Source organism: Rhinolophus hipposideros, assembly GCF_964194185.1.
Source record: "Rhinolophus hipposideros genome assembly, chromosome: 20".
NCBI lineage: Eukaryota > Metazoa > Chordata > Mammalia > Chiroptera > Rhinolophidae > Rhinolophus > Rhinolophus hipposideros.
The window spans coordinates 47,260,556-47,281,649 of NC_138066.1; the positions used below are offsets into that span (position 1 = coordinate 47,260,556).

At 54.8% G+C, this 21,094-nt stretch overlaps 1 protein-coding gene across 2 annotated transcripts in view; it reads right to left on the reverse strand.

Annotated features, from left to right (window-relative positions):
- Window positions 1-479: 479 nt before the first annotated feature.
- Window positions 480-21,094, reverse strand: part of SDK2 (sidekick cell adhesion molecule 2) — a 245,641-nt gene continuing 225,026 nt past the window's right edge. For both annotated transcript variants that reach the window (XM_081029413.1, XM_081029412.1), the window contains 6 exons: window positions 18,893-19,018; window positions 15,702-15,866; window positions 14,258-14,398; window positions 13,830-13,968; window positions 11,447-11,573; window positions 480-969 (listed from right to left, as the gene is read on the reverse strand). In XM_081029413.1, the coding sequence (XP_080885539.1) occupies window positions 616-969; window positions 11,447-11,573; window positions 13,830-13,968; window positions 14,258-14,398; window positions 15,702-15,866; window positions 18,893-19,018 (1,052 nt within the window). In that variant the 3' untranslated portion in view covers window positions 480-615. The remainder of the gene's footprint in view (window positions 970-11,446; window positions 11,574-13,829; window positions 13,969-14,257; window positions 14,399-15,701; window positions 15,867-18,892; window positions 19,019-21,094) is intronic.

Consider the following 21,094-nt stretch of genomic DNA (forward strand, 5'->3'; position numbering starts at 1 on the left):
TCCCACCCTTTAGTTAAGTTTTCCTTTTTGTAAATAAACCAAATGGTTGGTGGGGAAGTTGGGCAAGGGAGGGGGGCAGTGGAGGGTGAGGAGCAGGACAGGGAGCAGCAGGGCCATCCATCCCTGCCAGGGACAGGGGAGCATGTGGCACTGGTTGAGTGAAGAGAGAGGAGGTAAGCTTCACCCCCAGGGCTCTGGCACATGCCAGAATTGGGCAGCCAGCTGGATTTCCAGAAGTTTCTTCTCCCTTTAGCCACGCCTGTCTTGCAGCCCTCCAGCCCTTTGCCTTCTCTCTCCCTCTCCCTCCGGGGGCCGACCCACTCATGCCCACCACAGCTGCTCCCCCAACTCCTCCCCACCCCTGAAGGAGTAGCAAACCCCACAGTCATGAAGCTGACCAATCGCTGGCCACACACGTCCTCTCGTGGTTTTCTTCTCCCTCCTTCTCACACCAGCTTTGCTGGCCCTGGAATCTGGAAAAATAAACTGAGGAGGTGAACAGTTGACTTGGTTTCTTGGTTTCTTGGTGTTTTTGTTTTCTGGCAGGCGGTGCTGCGGGGAGAGGTGGAGGGGGAGTTTGGTGCCATTTTTCTTTTCTCTTTTCCTCTTCAGACGTCAAACAAATGATGAAAATCCTGCTATAGGAGCCCGGGAGCCAGGGGCGAGGCTGCTGGGGGGGCGGTAAAGGGTGCTCTGCTGACTTGGGGGGTTAGGGGGGTTTTGGGGCGTTGGGGTCCGACTGGCCTTGGGCCGAAAGAGGCTGCCCTGCTGGGCGCTGCTGCTGTTGGCCATGGTGGCGTGGTCTGGTTCCCCCGAGTCGCTCTCCGTGTAGCTGTATGCCTGGGCCCTGGAGATCCCCTTTTGCTGCCGCCGCCACGAGTTGTAGTACGTGGGGTCGCTGATGTAGTGGTTGACAAAAGAGTGGGCCTTCTGGTGGTTCGGATCAACCTCGTACTCACTGTCGCTTCCCTGGGAGGACAGAGGACAGGGTGTCAGTGGCCTGGGGGCGACAGGGCAGCGTGCTCAGGGCGGCGAGGTACGCAAGCGCTCTGGTTTGAAAGTCCGCTCCGCCTCTTCCACGCCCTGGACGGCGTGCCCCTCAGCACCGCAAGGCCGGGAGTGTACAAGGCTTGACTCTCGCTTCCTTTAGCACAGACCATGGCACAGAGCCATGGATCTTTGATGGGACTCCAAAGACCTCAGATATAATTTTTTTTGGAAAATTGAGGTGAAATTCACATAACCTAAAGGTAACCGTTTTCAAGTTTAAGACTCAGTGGTATTTAGCACACTCACCATGTTCTGCAGCCGTCACCGCTATCTGCTCCCAAACATTGTCACCACCCCAAAGGAAAATTCTGTGCCCATTAAGCAGTCACTTCCCATTCCGTCCTCCCCAGCCTTCCCCTCCTGCTCCCCCCACCCTTGGCAACCACCAATCCTCTTCCTGTTTCTAGGGTTCTACCCCTTCTGCCTATTTCGTACACATTTAATCATCCAATATGTGACTTTTGTGTCTCGTTTCTCTCACTTGGCAGAATGTTTTCGAGGTTGAATGCATCACGCCTTTTTAGTTTTGGTGTTTCTGATGCTTTGACATCTGGGGCCTTACTGACCCTGGAGGGACTGCCCCTCCCAGAGCTGGTCAGTTCTTAGATACAGTAAGCAGCCTTCATATTCAGAGCCCACACCCCCACCATCCCCTCCAATGGACTCACTGACCCCCCATGCCCTGTCCCTAATTACCCAGGGCCAGGTACCAGCCAACAGGGGACAGCCCTGACCACTCAGAGCCCCTGAATGTATTCAAACCAGCCTAAGCCTGCTTCCCCCTGTGTTGACTTCCTGTGGAAGCCACAATAAAGGCTCCTGCCCAGGTCTTTTTCCTGTTCCCTCTGCCTCCTGACCGACCCTGCTGCTTCCCCATGTGGCCCTGCGTGGCATGCCGTGTCCCCTCTTTTTGGGAACTGTGAGTAACAAATTGTCTTTTCAGTGGCCATCGTCCCCTGATCTGTTGGCCTCACCATACCCGAATAACAACACCACCTACATTTCAAAACAGAGGTTCAAAGGTTCATGCACGATCTACTGAGTTCCAATCTCGGTCCAGCCACTGACTGACGGTGTGACTAGGGACAAAGCCAGGGCCAGATTATAAGCCCTCCGGAGGCTCCTGGCACTTCACAAATGCTAACAACTCTCACCCATGTGTGACCCAAAATAAAAGCAACACTCAGTTATACAATAAACATGCGAAAAACATCAACAGAAGTTCTGCATTTTCACACAACGACGATGACTATCCGGAATCTTTTTAAAAGAAATATAACATATTATTCTTAAAGTTGTCGGTACTTCTGTGTTCTTGGCACGCGCTTCATCTGCCAATTGGGGACATCAACATGCGACAAGAGTCAATCTGGGTTGTAAAATAAAATAACGTTGCGATCTGAACTGTGGAGCTAAAAATATCGTGCACCCCTTCCCTCATCCCAGGCTCCCAGCAATGTTGTGAAAATTAAGAAGACAGCAGATGGGAACGCCCTCTCTGGAAGAAAGGCACACTGATTTTAGTGAACAGTACACTAGCAACAAAATACAACTCAGAAGACTACTCAAATCGCCTCATCTCTGCCCAGCTAATGCACGCTTGGAGGCAGTATGTTAATTCCATCAACCTAAGTAAAATACACTGGAAAAAACCAGCAGCAAGGAAACCCAGTGAGCCCAACACAAGTTAAGTCTGGGATGATCAGCTGCCTTTACAAGTCAAGAAACTGGAGAGCTCATCTTGCCCAGAAAGTGTGAGCTATGGGCTATGAAATGGACACTCCTTCTCAGGAACTCAAAGTCCTTGATGGCAGCCAGACCCTCAAGAGAAACAGCACCGAGGTACGTATAGGACTATCATGATACCAACTCTGGAAATGCGGATCGCATCACCGTGTTCAATGTTCACACCTCTGTGCTGTAGCTACTATAGCGCGTGTGTTTTTACCCAAGGAAATGATCAGCTGGGCTTGAACAGACCAGCCTGATTTTTCCAAAGCCCACATATGCTCTTAACTCCTACACTCCTGCCTAGAGGTCACAGAATGGGAATGAGAGTCCCTCCCCTCTCTCACTTCCGGTGGGGATAAATACTCCCTAGTCCATCTGCTAATTTGTGTCCTCACCCCTCCCTGCACAGTGTCTGCTGCCACCCTCTTCACCACCACCCCCAGCAGACACACCCAGGACCTCAATATTCTCGCCACTGCCCAAGACAATGGGAAGTCCCTCACACATTCTCCCCAGGAAGCATGCAACACAATACGAGTCCCTTTCTTTGCCTACTGCCCAGCTGCTGGCCCAGGAGGGAACAAAGGGGCTGCACAGGCCGTAGGGCTCCATATGCCAGGAGCAGGGAGGGGGTGGAGGGGCGATGCCTGGGGCTGGGGAGAGGCTGGCCCAGGGGCGGGAGCAAGCTGAGCAGGTGGTAATGCCACGAGGCAGGAGGCTGGAGGTCCCTCTGGTCTAGGGGCAGTGAGGGTCTGTGAGTGTGGCGGCAGGAGGAAGACAGGGCTGCCCCACAGTTTTCCCTACAGGTTAGGTGTCTCTAGGAGGGCACCCACTAGATGGTTGGAATAATTGTTAAGCATCATTGCTAGCTCCAGTCTTGGGGAGAAACCCCAGAGTGAACGGGTGTCTGGGGTAGGAGGTGACTGTGGTTTGATGCCATCCTGACTCTGTCCCTTACAGGCTAGCTAAGTTTGGACCCATCACTTGGCCTCTTCCGCCTCAGCATTCTTGTTTGTAAGATGGTAGGTCTCTGCAGTTCACAGGGTGAATTGAGCTCCACATGAGAGAATGTTGTGGAAGGTATTGTAAGGGAGGGTGAGGGTGGGCCTGGGTGGAAGGGGGCCTCAAAGCTCCCCAGCAGGAATCAGAAGGGGCCAGGAGGGTGGGGGTGGGGGGAAGCTGACTCAGTGCTCAGGCAGCTCCAGCCACCCCCTCATTTCACTCCCAGAGTGAGGCTTGACTGGTAGGGTGGGGAATGGGCCTCCCTGGACCTCCTGGGGGCCCAGATCCCAAAGCTCATTCATCTAATTATCGCAACCCCACCAGCTACCATCTGTTGAGCACCCACTGTGTGCCAGACACTCTGTGGGGCAGCCTTGCTGATGGGGGTGAGAAACGGAGAGAAGGAAGAGCTGCTGGGAGCTACATGAAGACGGCCTGTGGGCGGGGCAGGCATTCGCGTTTGGTCTGCCCCCTCGCCCCCAGCTCTCCAAAGCCAAAGGAGGGGGTCTTTGCGTCAGTGACTGCTCTCCCGCCTCCATTGCGCCCGTGAACATCTGTTTCTTTTCTGGGTGGGGGTGGGGTGAGAAGAGAAGAAAGCAAGCAAGGGGGGACCGGGGGCTCCCATTCCGGCTTTCAACTCTCACTGGGCCCTCGGTAATTAAATGCAGCTTCCCAGTAAGGGGCCCAGCACAAAGAAGGCCTTTCATGGGCAGCCCCGCCAGGCTGCCAGGCAATCAGGCAACGGCCTCAGCTCCAGGGCCTCTTAACAGCTCCTCAAAGCACTCCATCAGCAATTACCGGACAGAGTCTGGGGAGGGGGAGCGCACACTGCCAGGCCTGGGGATGGGAGCCGGAGGACCCCGAGAAAAGACAGGAACAAAAGAGAGGGAGCAAAGGCAAGCCTTCTGCTTTTCGGCTCCTCTCTAGCGGTAGGAATTCTTGCACCGGACTCGGCAGGCAATGGGGAGGGTGCCACACAGGCGAGGGGACTGGTACTGAGACCCTGGGGCCAGGCAGGATGCCCTCCTGTGGTTGGTTCTCACAAAGTCACACAGGAATGTGTTGTCTCTGGTGACAGGTCACCCCGCCACTGCTTTATTGATGGTGAAGAGGAGCCGTGCCCTCAGCGGTGGTTCCAGGCACTGCCTGCACCCAGCCTAGCCTGAAGTGCGGCATGAGTCTATCTGCTTAGATGCACTTACCCTTGAGTGAGCTGGGGCCGGTCCTGCAGGGGTGGCAGCCTCCTGGAGACTGGAGGTGGGGTGGGCAGGAATATGCTAAGTGTCTCCCTCCCCAGACACGCCCTCCAGGCACAATTGTATCAGGGCTCTGAGCAAATTGTGCTAAAATAGTTAGAAATCTGCGAAGGTTCTTTCAAAAAGTTCAGCTCAGATACAAGATCACACATGCTACTTGTGACCTTACACATCAAGTGACTCAGTGTGTGCCCTCAGCCAGCAGAGGCCTCCCGAGGTCACTGGGTTGTGGTTGGGGTCAGGGGCAGGGCAGGCCTCCCTCCTTCAATCTCCCCTCTGTGCTGGGAAGCTGGGTGAGGCCAGGCTGCTGCAGAGCTGCCCTCAGGGCCAGTGGGACCTGGATTTGAGTCCCTCCTGCCTGCACTTCTGAGCTCTGTGATCAGGGGCGTGCTGCTTGACTTCTCTGAGCCTCAGTTTCCCCACTGCTTCAATGGCGATCCTCCCACTGGCACAGAGGGGTGGTTAGATGTTAAATGCGAATGTATAAAGTATAGGCCCTGGCACACAGCAGGTGCCCAATATGTAGCTTCTCCTCCTCCTCCCCAGGCTCTGTCCTGCATGTGGTGTGTTTCTAGTTTGGCACAAGCTTGGGATTCTGGGGTGTGTGTGGGTCAGGCTTAGGAGAAGCAGGAGATGGGCCTCCCTGAACCTATTAGACTCGTGGTCCAACCTCAAGGGCAAAAAGCAAACAGTGCTAAGAGATGGGAGACAGCAGAGGGAAGGCAATGAGAGAACACCACCACCACTCCAGCCAAACGCAAACCGGTGCTGCTCCCTTCTATGCACGACCCAGTCCAGTTCACACCCCCAGGCCCAGCTGAAATGCCACCTCCTCCAGGCAACCCTCTGTGAGCATTCGGGAGGATATGATCTTCCCCCAGGATTTCTCACAGTGCTTTATCTGCCCCTGTACCACAGGAAACAGGAAGCCCATTGTTCACCTGAAGTCATGTTCCTCCTGAAGTTAGTTACTGTGGTGATGAGACTTTAACAAGAAATGAAAACGTGATTATTTACACACATGTGGTCCTCCCTAATAGAGCACAACACACCCTAATGTAACATTCATGAGAGCTTGTCTGGCTCACGTCTGTAGTTGCCACCTGTAAACAGCACCTGGTACTATTTAGTGGGTGTGGAACAAATACTCGTTAAATAAATGCACCAAGGAAGGAATTGTGGATGAAAAAGGGGCCACATCCTAAACCTGACAAGCTCAGGGGAGGCTCCTGTGGTGGGCCTTACAAACCCCGAGACCAAAGTAACCACATGGGATGGTCTGGACATAAAAACTCGTAACTTAAAAGCGAGTCATGGCGGGTAGTCACGTCCTAGGCCTGTCGCTTCCTTGATCTTTAACTTTGAAATTGTCCATTGTCTTTGTGCATCTAAGATAACATACCTTTGAAATGCCAGAGTGATCTTCATTTCCAGACCCAGAGCGTGAGACCATTCTTATCTGGTTGCCCACATACCATCTCTGTGTTGAAAACGTAAACTGTCTTGTAACCACCAACGTAAACATAGTATGTCTCTCTGCGTTTTACTTTTTACCCAACCCCAGAGATTTCCCTGCTTTACTTTCTCTCGCCTCCCTAATCCACTACCCATGGATTTCATGTAACCCTCCTTCTGTCTCCTCCTTTGATTCTAATGTATAAAATAAGCTGCGAAACTGCCATTCCCGGGAGCATTTTCTCAATCTGTTGGGATTTTGCTTCCTGGCAATTGTGGTCCGTCGGGCTTAAAGAAACTTTTACAAGAATTTTTCTTAGGCTGGATGTTCTTTTGTTGACAGAATAAGTTCCGTGGAGGGCAAATCCAGCACTTATCCCACCCAGGTGCCCTACAGGGCCCAATCTGTGTGTGGCGCACAGTAGGTGTGCAGAGGGACTAGTGGTGGAGCCTGGCCTCGTGTTGGGGGCTCCCCGACTCACTCTTTTTGTCTTTACCTGAAACTAGTGATAATCCCAGCAGGCCTCCCAGGGGATCTCTGACGGTTAAGCGGTACCATGCTCAAACAACCCTCAGGGCCATTCCTGGCTGGTGGTAAGAGCTCCATAAATGTTCACTATGATGATTTGGTGCTCAATAAATACGATTTAAGATCTAAGTTGTTCTGTATATTTTCTTAACTTTTTCCACATCGGCTTAATTCCGTTCTAATGAGCTTAAAGGGGCTGCCAGGATAGCACAAAGAACTGAAGAGCGATTAGGAGAGGCGTGCCATGGTTTGGAATTTCTGTTCCATTGAGATTTTTCTTGTGTGCTAAGTTTGGAATTTTGCTACCAAACTTGGGCTCTTATTTTGAAAACGAAGTTGGAATGCAGCCATCCTTCAGTTTTAGAAATTCTATCAAACAAGCCATGGGCTCTTTAAGCCTCAGCCTTTGTGTCCCCAGGCCTGGAACCGCCTGGTCCAGCAGCCCTGGAGCAGCAGCCCCCACTCCCAGCCCTGTGCCTGCTCCAGTCCCTCTCCCCCCCACCACAGCCTTCACCACAGCCCTGTACAGCCTTTCTCACATTGTATCATGTGTGTCTGTTTATAAGTAACACGGACTTCTTGTTTATTACGGCTGGCAGATTTCCACCAGTTTTGGAGAGTTTTGGGTGGTCTGACTTCGAATATCAACCAGGCAGCATACACAACGGTCACTCTCAGAGGACCTGGGAGTAGGGGGACTTCAAAGGACAGGCAGTCACTCTCCAGAGCAGCTGACACCGAGGGGCCGGTCTGTGTGGCTGCTGACTCTTGAGGACTGGTCCTTGAGGACTGGTCCTTGCAGACACCATTGGGGCAGGAGGACTAAGAGTGGCCTCCACCCTAAGCCCCAGATTGAAAGTCACAATGGAGGGCGCTCCAGAATTCAGACCGGGACGTGCAGTCAAGCGGCTCCTCATGGGGGCGAGAGAGTAGCCACGCGATTTACTTATTTGTGTTGGTAACAAGGGCATCAGAGGGAAGCCAGCGGCTCTGTCTGCAGCCTGTCCCCTCGAGCCCACGGGGGGCTTCTGGGACACAGCGCCACGTCTCCATCGCCTCCCTGTCCTCTGAGTACAGGTTCAGGAAATGAGTGTTGAGAAGTCCGTGTCTGCTCACCCCTTGCACCCATCGAAGAGGCCCTCACCGCCCTGGACAGATACCAACATCCAGACCGTCTCAGCTGTGAAGGCACAAAGTCTGCTCTGACCCTGGAGGCAGAGGAGAGGCCACTGGCTGAAGCAGGGCCCTGCCATCCCCTCGCTGAACCAGGCCTAACCCTGGAGTTGCAGAATCACACAGCAGTCTGCTTGGGGTCCTCTTGGAGACACTTAGGGGCTCAGGGTGGTGGCTCTTCACTAACAGGTATGGAAGCCATTCAATATTTTAACAATGGTCCATTTAACAACGTACAAGTGCCCTGGCACAGGGGACATGGGTGACTGATGGCTGCACGCTCTCAGGTCTCCCTGGGCTTTCCACCTCTGAGGACACCGGTACTCTGACAATAGCTTCCTGGATCCCACACTACCTGCAGTGACCCGAAAGCCAACGGCCTGGGCTTCAAGGACCATTCTAGAGCACGCTGACCCAAATGATCCTGCTTGCCTTTCCAGGGCCCCTGTGATGAGCCTGGCACTGCAGAGGCTCGACTCCATCTCTTGTAAGGCCCGACTCCTACAACAGCCTCTTGGACAGACGGTGCCACTGTGTGGGGTGGGTGAAGCTTCGAAGGACCCCTCCCCAGCTCAGAGTCAGTAAGAGGCGGAGCTGGGATTCAAGCCCAGGGCCACACACCAACCACAACCACGTGCTGCTGCTTTTCAAATGAGTGGCTTCCCTCCGAAGCGGCCATGTGATGGGGTCGCGATCTATTGTCTAAACAACGTTAGTACCTGTAGCACTTTCCTCTGACTGTCTCTCTTTATTCTTTGAAGACCAGGCTTGAGTTGATTTTTAGAGCATAGTTACTTGTTCTCAAGACTGTCTCATCAGCCAGTTCTGAAGGCTTTTCCAGAAAGGTCTGCTATGAGGGTGACGTCACTGGCACAGGGGTGGGACCAAGGGACCAAGGAGGCTTTGCCTTTAGAAGACCTGTACCCGGGGTCGGGCTCTGCATATAGAAGCCAGGATCCTGGGTTTGCTCTTCTGGCTGTTGGACTTGAGCCAACTCGCTTAAGCTCTCTGAGCCTCAGTTTCCCCACATATACAGAAAAGATGACCCGAATGCCTGCCTCGGAGCGTCACTGCAATGCTATAAAGTGGTGAGGCATATGAGACCCTGAGCGCAGCCCCTGGGGGTATGGCCATTGTCATCAGTGTTACACAGAAGGACCCCAACCATACACGGTTTAAAGTCTGTTCAGTGGGACTAGCTTCCTCAATGACCCTTTCGTGCTTTCAACAAATGTGTACCGATAGGAATCAGAACTGTCACACGTCCCTTCCTTCATGGAACTCAGCTCTCAGCGTAAATAAACCCAACACCAACCTAACCTAACTCCAAATCAAACCTTGAACCATCCCAAACTATGCAGGTCCACTACCCCAAAGGGAGGAAGGGCATTCTGCTGTGACAACTGACTTCTGGAACCGGGAAGCTTCCTCTCTAGGGTATGTGCTCCTGGGGGTGACTGGCTCCAGGTTGCTATGGAAACAGTAGTCAAGTGATGGGCTTGTTTTGAACAAATGAGACCAATGGCTAACAGGAGGATCCCAGGTACTCTGCCTATCCTGGGTGAACTTCTGAAGCAGGATGGTCTTGGGATGGCTGGGACCTGGCATGGCCTCAGGGACCAGCTCAGTGTCCCATGTGAGGGCTCTCAGCACTCGTGCAGGGATGGCTGCAGAAAGCTCTAGAGCCAGCAGGCAATATCTCCTGCACGTAGAGGACTTACTCCCTGGCAGGCTGGCGCTCAGCCACTGAGGTTGGATAACAATGTCCTCTGCACAAGGTCGGGAGGTTGACCAGAGCAACATGGGGTGTCCCTCTGGCTGGCTACCACCTTGCTCTTCGTACATAGGAGCGTGGCTTAAGAAGCTCCTTGTTACAGTCCCTTCCTTTATTTTTCTGAATTTCACCTTGAGTGCCTAGAATCTAAATGCTAATCACCATCTTTGGGGACAAAGAAAGAAAAATCATGCTTCTGGGAAGCTTAGCCTTTGTAAGTCCCCATATCTATGTGGCTTCAAGGAGTTAAATACTTATAACAAGGTGTCACAACCTGAATCACATGAGTCCCTGTGTAAGCCAGGCTAAGTTGGGGTCTCTGTCCCTGCCAGCTCTGAGCTGGGGTGTTAGCCGCAGCCTGCTTGGCTCTGCCAAGCCCATCAGTAACCCTGGAGCTGAAGAAAACAGCAGCGGGCGAGAGGCCCTCAGTCCATGGGGCCCACAAACAGATCCCAGGCTTGCTGGCACCTCCCATATGGCCGGCAACCCTGCTCGCTGCTGGCACCTCTTCCTTTTTGTCCGCTCCCAGGACCAGGCAGAAAGGTCCAGGGCGTGGGACGTAGTGGCATTTCTCGGCCCCTCCTGGGCAACCACCAGGCTTGGCCAAGGACGAGAGGGTTGGGGAGAGAGGCCGTAACATCACTTAATGGGAATGTACTCAGCCCCCTCTCCCCATAGCCTGGAACCGAGTGTCCCCTCATGACCTACCTAATGGCAGCATCTATAAAGGTCTGTCTCCCAGAGGCATCTCCCTTTCCTAATGTAAAAGCTGACATGTATTGAACGGTTACCATATGCCAGGCCCTGTGCTAAGCTTCTTTGTGCCTAATCTCAGTGAATCCTCTCTGCAGTCCTAATGAGAGAGCCTGTTATTACCCCTGCCCATTCTACAGATGGAGAAACCGAGGCTCAGAGAGGTTCCCTATCACACCCAGAATACCCCAGCTCACAGGCAGCAGAGCCAGGATTTAAACTGAGGTCTTAACCACCAAAGCTTAACGCCTCATCAGTCTACACTGCTTCCCATTCTTGGGGCTCCAGGGTGCCTAGCCTTCCATTTCTGAGCTCATTCTGACCCTGACCAGCTCAGTGTACGGTTCTCGGGCTCTGGCAATGCAGTCGGCTGTGTCAGCCTTCACAAGTCTATGCAGGCCAGAGCTATTGAGTAACGGCGCATGTGGGGTGACTCGTGAGAGGCTGAGGACCGTACTCCTGGGCGATCTTACATGACCATGGTTCCAGGGATCCCACTAGACCTGGGTGCAAACTCCGAGCAGAACACGGGGGGGGGGGGGGGGGGGAGGGGAGGGGAGGCAGCTGGCCAGCATATGACTTCTGGGTAGTTTCCTGGGGCCTCTGGGGCCCGTAAGGGAAAGGAGGGAAACGCTCATGAGATGGGCCCTTGGGCAGGGCTGCACTCTGGGAAAGGGCTGCTGCCCTCTCCTCTGTGGGACACCTGGCCCTCCCGCGCCTCACCTGAGAGTCGGAGATTTCCGAGGGCTTCTCAGTCAGGCTGCTGCTCTCGGCCTGGATGAGGTCGTTGTACTTGCTGACATCCTCGTCAGAGTAGTGCAGGCTGCCCGGGCTGGGCCGGGGCGGAGACCTGGAGACAGTGAGGGGGGAGGCTGAGAGGCGGCCTCTCTCAGAGCAGCTGCCCAGGCGGCCACGGGGAGACACGCAGGTGGACTCCCCATCCGACTGTGTCTGCTCCTCCCAGGCCTGGGGCCTGGAGGGCAGAACGTGGGCAGGAGGCCCCGCATGGGGTGGGAATGGTGCAGGGAGCCGGGCCAATCTCCAGAACCAGCTCCAGGGAAGTGCGGGGAGGGCACCTGGATTCTCCACTTGTGGTTCTGAGTCCTCAGGTATTGGGATCACCTGACAGTAAAGGTTACAAAGCACTCTGAGCTCTCCTGAGAACTCCTGACTCGTAATCTCAGGTGAGGCTTGGAGACCTGCGCTGCAGACAAACTCCCCATGTAATTCTTACACTCACAAAGTGAGCTTTAGAGTTAACACAAAGGGTTAGGAGGAAAAGGAAAACCACCGCCTCCTTCCCTCCCAATCTGCTCATCTGCTCTGAGACCAGAAGCAGTTCCAGGCCCTAAGTCACACCCAACCTTTGAAAAGCCCTAGAGAAAGTTATGCATTTCTCCGTTGAGTTAGAGGCCTGGTTCTGAATCATTGGCACAAACACCCAGGACAGGGTGTCGCCTGCCATCGGTGCCTAGAGGCTAGAGGCAGGGTCTGTCCTCTCCTGAGCACATGCGCCCAGGGTAAGGACAGTGGGCAGGACAAGCTCCCGGGGGCACAGGGCAGGTGGCAGGCATCCTCCATGACTCTACCCTCCGGATGGGGTGCAGGGGAGGCGCTGCCCAGGGCCTGACGTCCTGAGATCTGCCCAGCCTGCAGAGGTTTTCTGGAACTGTGGTTGTGAACCTAGCTGTCTGCATGGGGGCAACAGCTATTTGCTGCAGAAATGTTGTCTGGGAGCGGTCCCGAGTCCTGGAGACATGTCAACAGCAGCCCCTACCCCCTCCGACCTCTGGTACTACATCTGCACTGGTTTAATTCCAGCCCACAAAGCCCATCTCTCAATTCCTTAAAAATAAAACAATAACAGTATCGGCCATCAGCACACAAGAGAAGCAAATATATAACACAAAGAGGAGGGAGAAAATGGGGTGCCAGGCTAGTGTTGTGGTGGTGACATACAGGGTGAGCGAGGGCTGGCAGTGTCCCTGTGGCTGAGTCAGGGCCTGGAGCCAAGGGCTGGTTTGGTGCAAATGGGATTTCTATGTACACACAGCCATGTAGGGACACTCAAGGTCTGTGTGTGTACACTGAGGCGTGAGAGGCAGGCGAGGCCATGCTGCCGGTGAAACGCCCCCTTGTTCCCTGTGGCAGGGCCCTGGAGCCAGCCTGGCGGGGCTGTGGTGGCCATGCTGGGCCTGCCACTACGGCCTCAAATGGCCCTTTCTTTGGAAAGCTGACTTTGGCGGAGGATGAGAGCTGGGTCTTGCTGGCCTGCGCGCCCTTCCCTCTGTCCTGAGAACACACCCGTCGCCTCTTCCCTCGAGGACCAAACAGAAAGAAGTTTTGTCAGCTGCTCCTGCCCTTGGAGATGGGCAGTCTGACTGGCCACAGGGAGGAGGGCTAGGAGGGGGCCGGGGGTTGGAGAGAAGTCAGGAGGACACAGGAGGCTGTGCGCCACCAGCGTCATCCTTCCCAGTTGGCTGCTCGTGGATGTGGCCCTTTGAGGGCAATGCTGAGAGTGCCGACGTGGGGGACGGAGAAAATTGTTGAGCAACTACAGCAGGTGTAAGCGAGGACCCAGGGGAGAGGTGTCAACACTCAGAGTGCCGTTTCTTTCCACCATTGCGAGGAAGACAGGGAGGGCATAAGGAATCAGGGGAGCTCCCGGCACCTCTCACTTAGTCGTGTCTGCCCAGCCTACCTTGGCTGGGTCCAGCTCCCCTTTGGGGCAAGTAACCATCACAGCTTCAGGCTGTTCCTAGTAACAGCTGGCTCCAGATGGGAGTAGGTTGGTTTCCCAAATGGTGCCGGTTATTTGCATTCTGCTGTCCATGGCACAAACCCTTTATAGGTACCTCCTTGTGACTTTACCCCCAGTGTGCCCTTGCCCGGGCTGTGGCCCCCAATTCCTGGTACTGCTACCGGGCCTCACTGTGTCTTTTTGCTGACTGTCACCAGTTGCTGAGCTCGAATGCCGTTTTATAAGAGGTGGTGAGGCCAAGTGGACACTGCCCACCTAGTGACCCTCCCAAGAGTCCTCCACACCCCAGGCACTGCTGGTCCCCAAACCTCCAGCCTCTGGTCCCCCATGCAGACAGCCCACTACCTGGTGTACAGGCCATTCTTTCGGCAGAATGAGTTCTTGACGGAGAGTCGTCGGTTGTTGAGTTCCAGGGCAGGAAAACTGCTTTCGTCCAAGCTCATCATCTCCCCGTGGCCCAGGGCACCAGACTTGGCATTGTTCCCTGAGGTGGGGGTGGGGGAGAGATTGACATCTGGCCACTCACTCCATGCCTATAGATCCGGTGGCCTCCACTCCTCCACCTGGCTGGACTGCCCCATTTTTCTTCTTCAAGTTGAAAGCAAAACAGGAGATGGAGATTGTATGGGAAGCGTAGGCTGCCCCACCTATCAGAGCAGATGCATTTCCAGGACTGAGAAAGACCCCTCCCCAACCACTACTGCCACCCATGCTGAAAGGAAGGCAGACACGTGCAAGTCCAGTCCAGCCAGCGGGGCTGGGTGCCAGCTCACCCGAGTCTGTCTTCTTGGCGTACTTCTTGCTCTGGCCCCGGATAACGAGCACAAAGACCAGAAGCAGGATGAAGATGAGCCCGACGAGGGCGATGACCACCAGGAACCACCACTCCTCGTAGAACGGGTTGGCTTTCTGGGCTGGAACATGGATGGGGTGTCAGGGCCAGGGCGGTCAGCCCCCTTCTGCCTCCAAACCTCCCACTCTAGCTGGGAGCCTAGCACCTGCTTCTCAATTCATGGGTAGGCGGGATCTGTGCCCTCTGAATGAGGTCGAACCTAAGACAAGGTTAGTAGGGACACTTTCATCTCAAGTGCCAGCTCCGATCAGCTGGGCAGTTTTAAGGCATTCTGAGGTCGCTTCTGGATTCACGAGGAAAGAGTGACGGGATTGATTAGTGATGTCTGCTGAAGCCACGGGTTGGAGTGCAGGAAGGGGAGTGCGCTTGCTATTTTTCTTTGTTTTTGTTTCCATTCCTATCCATGGTCTACCTGGATAGGTGGACCCAAATTTGTGTTGAAAATGTGCTTGTCTGGCCTGTGGTGGGCCTGGGAGAGCTTCTCCCCGCTTTAGTTGGGAATGAGTCTTCTTCTGGTAGCAGAAAGCAGGGGGAGTTGGGAGGGTGGACATGAGTGGGTCTTTAGAATGCCTCTCCAGGATGGGCTCCCATCTTTCAAAACCCCCAGTATCACTCTTTCTGCACCCAGCATCACGCTGCTGCCTGATGAAGGGCTGTCTTTTATGTCAATCCTGAAGTGTTTATTTCCCATCATTCGGTTCCATCAATCTGGGCACGGGTGAAAGTGTGTGGCAGGAGGGAGATGGCCAGGTTTCTGAAACTCACCCAGTGAGGGTAAAGTCTGAGTTATAGTTCTGCCTGAGGGATGAAGCCTTGGTATTAAAAGTGGTTAGTGGTTAGATGTGGGGCCATAGGTTTCGATATTAGAGTCCTTTGTGAGCTGAGACATGCTGGGTGGGAAGAATGAGAGGCGAAAGGGGAGGATGGCAGCCCACCCCACCCAGGCTCTGCTCAGTCAGGTCGACGAAGCCTGTGCTCCACTGGCTGCTTACTCTGTTTTGGGGGGTGGTTTCTCTGGAAACACACAGTTTATGGCCTGGCGCCCTTGAATCCCCCAGGCAATGAGCTCACGGAAGCTCTCATCTTGGGCCCACTGATTTGTCCACAAGCCCACTGGGCCCCCTGCCTAGGGCTTCTACTGTCCTTGGAAAGAAACCCCGAAGTGTCACTGTCCCCAGCTTCTTCTGGAGTTGAAAGCTGACTCAGGCCCTAGCCCTGGGCTCACTGCTTCGGAGCATTGAGAGGAAAATGCATTTTGGTCCCCATCCCAATGCTTCTGATGCTCTTCTGCCTGGCCTCCTTACCCACTGCCCAGCCTCTTCCAAGGGGCGCCCCCCCCCATCCCTCACCACACAAGCCGGTACCTGGTACAGACTGGGAGGGGCTGCTGGGGGTGCCAAAGCCATAGTCATTCACTGCAATGACCCGGAAGTCATAGCTCACGCCCGGCCTCAGTATGTCCATGCTGAACGTGTAGGAGGTCACCTCCTTGGGGATGTCTTTGATGAGGATGTCCCATAGCCCCTCATCTGCAAGAGCAGAGAGGGAGGTGCTCCGTGAGGGGAGGCCCCCCCCATCCTACCTGTTGCTCCCTGAGAGCCAGGCCTGTCGACACCAATCTCCAGTGCTTGACACCTAGTAGGTCCTTAGGAGATTTTTTTTTTAAAAGATGCCTTTTGTAGTATCTGCCATTTTTATCTTTTCTGTTAAAATGTCTATAAAATATTAAAAATGCGTAACATGCAGAAAATCCTATAACAAGCAACCCAATATCACCATCCAGACAAACAGAAAGAGCATTTTCACCCTTGTAGGTAAAACTCTACATATTCTGTTTCCTGTGTCATTAAAAAGCACTGGTCAACATCATTTTAAGTGGCCGCCTAAGCCTGTATCCTATGGGTGTAACCTCTGGGACTTAACAAGGCCCCTATTTTTCTGATTCCTGTTCCTATTCAAAAGATAAGCAGTGTGGCATCTGGCAAAAAGAAGAGGACGTGTGTATGTGTGTGTGTGTGTGTGTCTGTGTGTGTGTGTGTGTGTTGTAAACAGCTTCAGGAGGGGTTGGGGTCGCCTGTGAGGGTTTGGTCAGGTTGCCTGGGTTTGATGGGGGCCCATCTCGGGTCCTCCATGCTTAGAAGCAGAGGTCTGAGGAGAGCGAGGGGCCAGAGAGGGCCGGCGGGATCCGCTGTCCTCACAGAATTCTCCCGAGCCTTGGACACACCTTCCGTCTCACGTGTCTGGCTGTGGGTGTCGGCCTCCTACACATTACATCTTTTGTGTAACGCCTCTTTCTCTCCTGCTAGGCTGTGAAATTTCTCAGGGCAGGGTTCATGCCTAATTTGTCTGCATGGGCATGCTCTATTGTTGAATAAATGAACGCCGACCCTTCTTCCCCGGCCTCTTCAGAGCGCTAGGCGCCCCAGTTTCAGTACTGCATGCCCCGGAATCTAAGTGTGGGGGTGCAAATCCATTTTCCTCCGGGAACTCTGAATTCTCGCCTTCATGGCCATCAATGATAGTGACAGTGACAACTCACTCCTCATCGAGCATGGGCTTTACTTTTCGTAGTTGCAGTAACACCGAGAAGGAGAAACTGTTGTGCTCCTATTATAGCTGAGGAAACCAAGGCTCAAAGAGAGTTGAACCCATCCTCCCAAGGCCACACGGCCCTAAGTGGCAGAGCTGGAGTTTCATCCCGGAGCCGTCTGACTCCACTGGGCGCCAACCTCACTCCCTCTGGGTGCCCAGGATGGAATCCAGTACGATCAGTGTTTGTCGGATGGGCTCGTCCAGGCCCCTGCTGTTTCCCAGAAGCTGGAGTCTCCTGCCTGCTGTTTCACCCGCCTCGTCGTCCCGCCCCACATAGAAACAAAGGGTAAGGCCAGGGCAACCCAGAAATTGCTGGAATGTCATGCTGTGGCTTTGGCCTCCCACCCTGGGAGTCGGCTGATCTGTGGGGCGGGTTCCACAGGTCGGGAACCTCGAGTGAATCCCGCCCCCCCCATCCCCCCCCAGCCTGTCTCAGTGCCTGGCTGCTCTCGGTTCATAGAAAGCAGGCGTGTTTAGTTGCTTCTGCCCAGCAAACAGTATATCCTGAAGACGAGGAGGGTGAGGCCATATACCACTAGGGGCATGTGCCTGCTCTCACGCAGCTGCAGGGAGAGGAATCCCCCATGCCCTCTACCTTCTCCTCAGCGCCTGCCATCCCCATCACCAGCCCCCTGGCGCTGCTCTGTGTCCGGACACTTCAAGGGGTCCCGCTTTGATCTTTCCTCTTATCCTCAGTCCTTGGTCCCACCTGTATGGGTGAAGTCACAGCCCCCAAACCCGGAATACCGGGTCCCATGCCAGGCCTCCCAGGGAACGTAGGAAAATCAACAGGGCCAAAGTCTGGAGCCAACATTCCACAGCCTGGCACCTTGGCCGGCCAACTTGGGTGGAAAAAACAGGCTCAGGCCCTGGTTGGGAATAGCACACGGCGGTCTCCTGGCCAACTCAGCAGCTGGCATTGGAGGGCCGGGGAGGGACCATCTGGAGTAGAGCGAGAGCCAACTGCACACATACCTTCCAGCTACACGTTGGATCTGAGCTGTTAGATGTATTAGCTATTTTCAACTGTAATTATTAGCCTAAGATTAAGGCAATGACGGGGTAGTAGCGGCTTCCTGAAACCACCGGAATAACTATTAGCTATTGAGATGACTAGCGCTCAGCTACCCCGAGGAATGACCCATTTGTCACCGGGAAGTTTCAATGCTCCTATTAGAAGTAGTAGCTACCGCCATGCCTGACTACTTCCCATTACGATTACCGTTTACTGCTTGTACTGGAGCAGCAACGTTGTTTTTTTTTTTGTTTCTCCACTTCGATCACCTAATCACAGGTCCATGGAAGACCAAGAACAAGCCCCCAGCCTTCACTGGCTCTGGCACCTCTGATTAACTTGGAAGCCTAGCAATGGACGGAGCCGGCAGTGGCCGAGGGCTAAGGGGAGTAAGGGGAGCCGGGAGAAGCAGGTGTCGTGACAATAGCGAAACAGGAGTGTGCACTGCAGCCCCCTGGAGCGACTTCTCAGCCACTCATCTCCTGGTGGCTTTGGAAGTTCCTGTGATTCGATTTCAGGCTTGACAGGAGAGGGGGGTACAGTTACAGGGTTTGCCAAGACAATCACGACGTCAGAGACAGGCCTTCAAGAGGCAGCTGGGGCCGCTGGGGGACAGCCGGCCTCCCTATGGGGCATTGGTCAGCGGGGCTGTGTGGAGGGCATGGGTGTTTATCCAAAGGGAGCTAAACTCTTGCTTCTCTGGCTTCTTGAATGATTGTCCCCGAGCTGGTCCTCACCTGGCTCTAAGTGCCATTCTCTGGGGGCCTCTGAACTCTTCCTTAACTAAGGGTGCACCTCCCTGTTTCCCACTCATACAGGCCATCTCTAGCTTCACTCGAAGCAGCACAAGCGCCATCTCAGGTGACAAATGTGCCAAATGGAGGGACTTGGGAAGGAGGGAGAAAGTGAGACGTGGACTCCTGCCACAGGAAGAGGAAGGGGGCATACCTGAAGGCCTGGCCTCTATGACGTAGCGGGTGACGGGCCCTTTGCCAGGGTCTCCGCTGGACCAGTGGATGGCGATGGCAGAGCTGTACCGCACGATGATGGGCACTCCAGGTGGTCCCGGGGCACCTGCAAACAGCACACGGTGGGCCAGAGATGTACAGAGCCAGATGGGTACCCAGCACGAGGGGCTGGGTGACAAAACCAAACGGGCCAGAGTCTCTGGAAACCCTGCACGTGCCGAGGCCCAAGAAGCGTGTCTCAGACTGGGCCTGTCGGATCCAACGGTGTTCTCCTTTGGGTCACCCATGCCCCCCGAATTCTAAATTCAGGGGCAGGAAAGGGTATATGGGGTGAAGCCAAAAAGGTCTCTGGAGCAGATTGAGGAGACCCAGGTTCCTATTTCTAACCCAGAACCATTGGATGGATGACTGATCAATTCACATAGCTCTCCGTTGCCTCGGTTTCTCTATCTCTAAAGGCCTTTTGGAAGGTAAGGCTTGAAGGGACGTGTCATGGGAGGCAGTGGGTGTGATCATGGCAGATAGCCCATGATAGAAGGAAGCTGGTTTTGGACGGGGAGGCTGGAGGGTCCCCCAACATCTCTCCTGGCCTGTGATGGCAATGTCCTCCCTACCTCCTGCCTGAAATCCTCCCACACCAGCTGCGTTTGCTATAAGACAAGGAGAGAGGAAACTGGGACTGCAGGAGGTCCTCAGCCTCTGCTGTAAGAGGAGGGAGAAGACACCTGCGCTCCCCCGCCGCTGTCCCGGTGTGGCAGGTGCCTCACAGTAGCAGCCAGCCCTGCTCGGAGGCACTGGCCCCAGGAGCCAGAGCAGCATGAGTTTACTTCTGTAATAAGAAGAGGGAGCCAGTTCTATGTGCCAAGGGTCCCGAGCCCCTACTGTCTGGGGGTGCCCTGCAGCATAGGCCCATGCCTATCCTTGGTCCTCCCAGTGCCCCCCAGGCCATGACCCTGTGTGCTGTCACTCACATGCCTGTTTCCCATCAGACGTGGAGGCCTGTATGCCCACAGCCAGGCATGTAGTAGGTGCTTGTGGAACAAGGGAACGAGACAGTGAAGGGGGGGTGACTCGCTGTCCGAGCGAGTACAGGGTGGCCCCTGTGGAGGCCTGCTGGGAAAGGAGCTGAGAGTCCGACACCGGATTCAAGATTCTCTGGGCCCAGGAGAGGTGGCAGGCCAGGCAGGAGGCCAGGGACTCACTAACACAGCTTGGCGGCCCACTGCCCGCCCTGCATCCAGTCCCAACCTGGGACCTAGGAGGGCCTCCTTTCCTTCCTTCCTTCCCTAATGTGTGTCCTGCCTACAACATGGGGCAAAGGCAGCTGAGGGACTGGGGCTGTGGAACATAACCCAAGGAAGTGTGAAGGGTGAGGTGGGGGCTTCAGGACCCACGTTCTCGTTTTGCACAGGATGGCACTCAGGGCTGAGGGAAGGAGCTGTCATCTCGTCCCAGGCCAGAAGCTTCCTGCACCCAGCCATTGCCTGGCCTGGAGGAAACAGGTCACCAGGCTGCACATCCTCCCTTTTTGGACCCCTCCTCACCCGTACCCACAGGGTACAGCTCAGTGCTTCCTCAGGCCCCCCCCACCTCCTCCGCACTTCCTGCCCCCCTCTTGTCCCCAGCCTGGAACCCTTCAGGCCTCAGGTTGGAACACTCTGTCCTCCAGATGGCCGTCTCCTGTCCCCATGCCACTGCTGGCCCTGACAGCTCTCTTCCTGTTTGTTTCCCAGGGAAGCAGACTCAGGTGAGAGGTACGCAGTGAGGGGCTGGGGGCAGGTGCAGGGCAGAGCAGGGCAGCTCCGGGGCGAGCTTCCTCCTGCAGTCCTGTGGGTTTTGTTCCAACGAAGCCCAGGAGCTAGACAGCTTCTCTGCTGAACAAGAGGCGGGAATAGAAAGTACCCAGAAAGAGACAGTGGAGTGGCCAGGCTGAACTGGCAGGGAGGGCAAACTTGCCCGAAAGGTGAGAGGCAGCCTCTTCAGACCCAGCTCACCTCCCAGAGGCCAGGCTAAGCCAGGCCCTGGACCACGCCTGGCCAGTGGGGCAGGAAGGAGCAGGAGGAGAATAAGGAGGGGGAGGAGGGTGGGGAGGAGGGATTTTAGGAAAAGTGTGGGATGGCTGCGTTCCTTTCCAGGGAGGGAGGGAACAGAGTGGTCTGGGAGGTAGCTTTGGTGTTCAGGA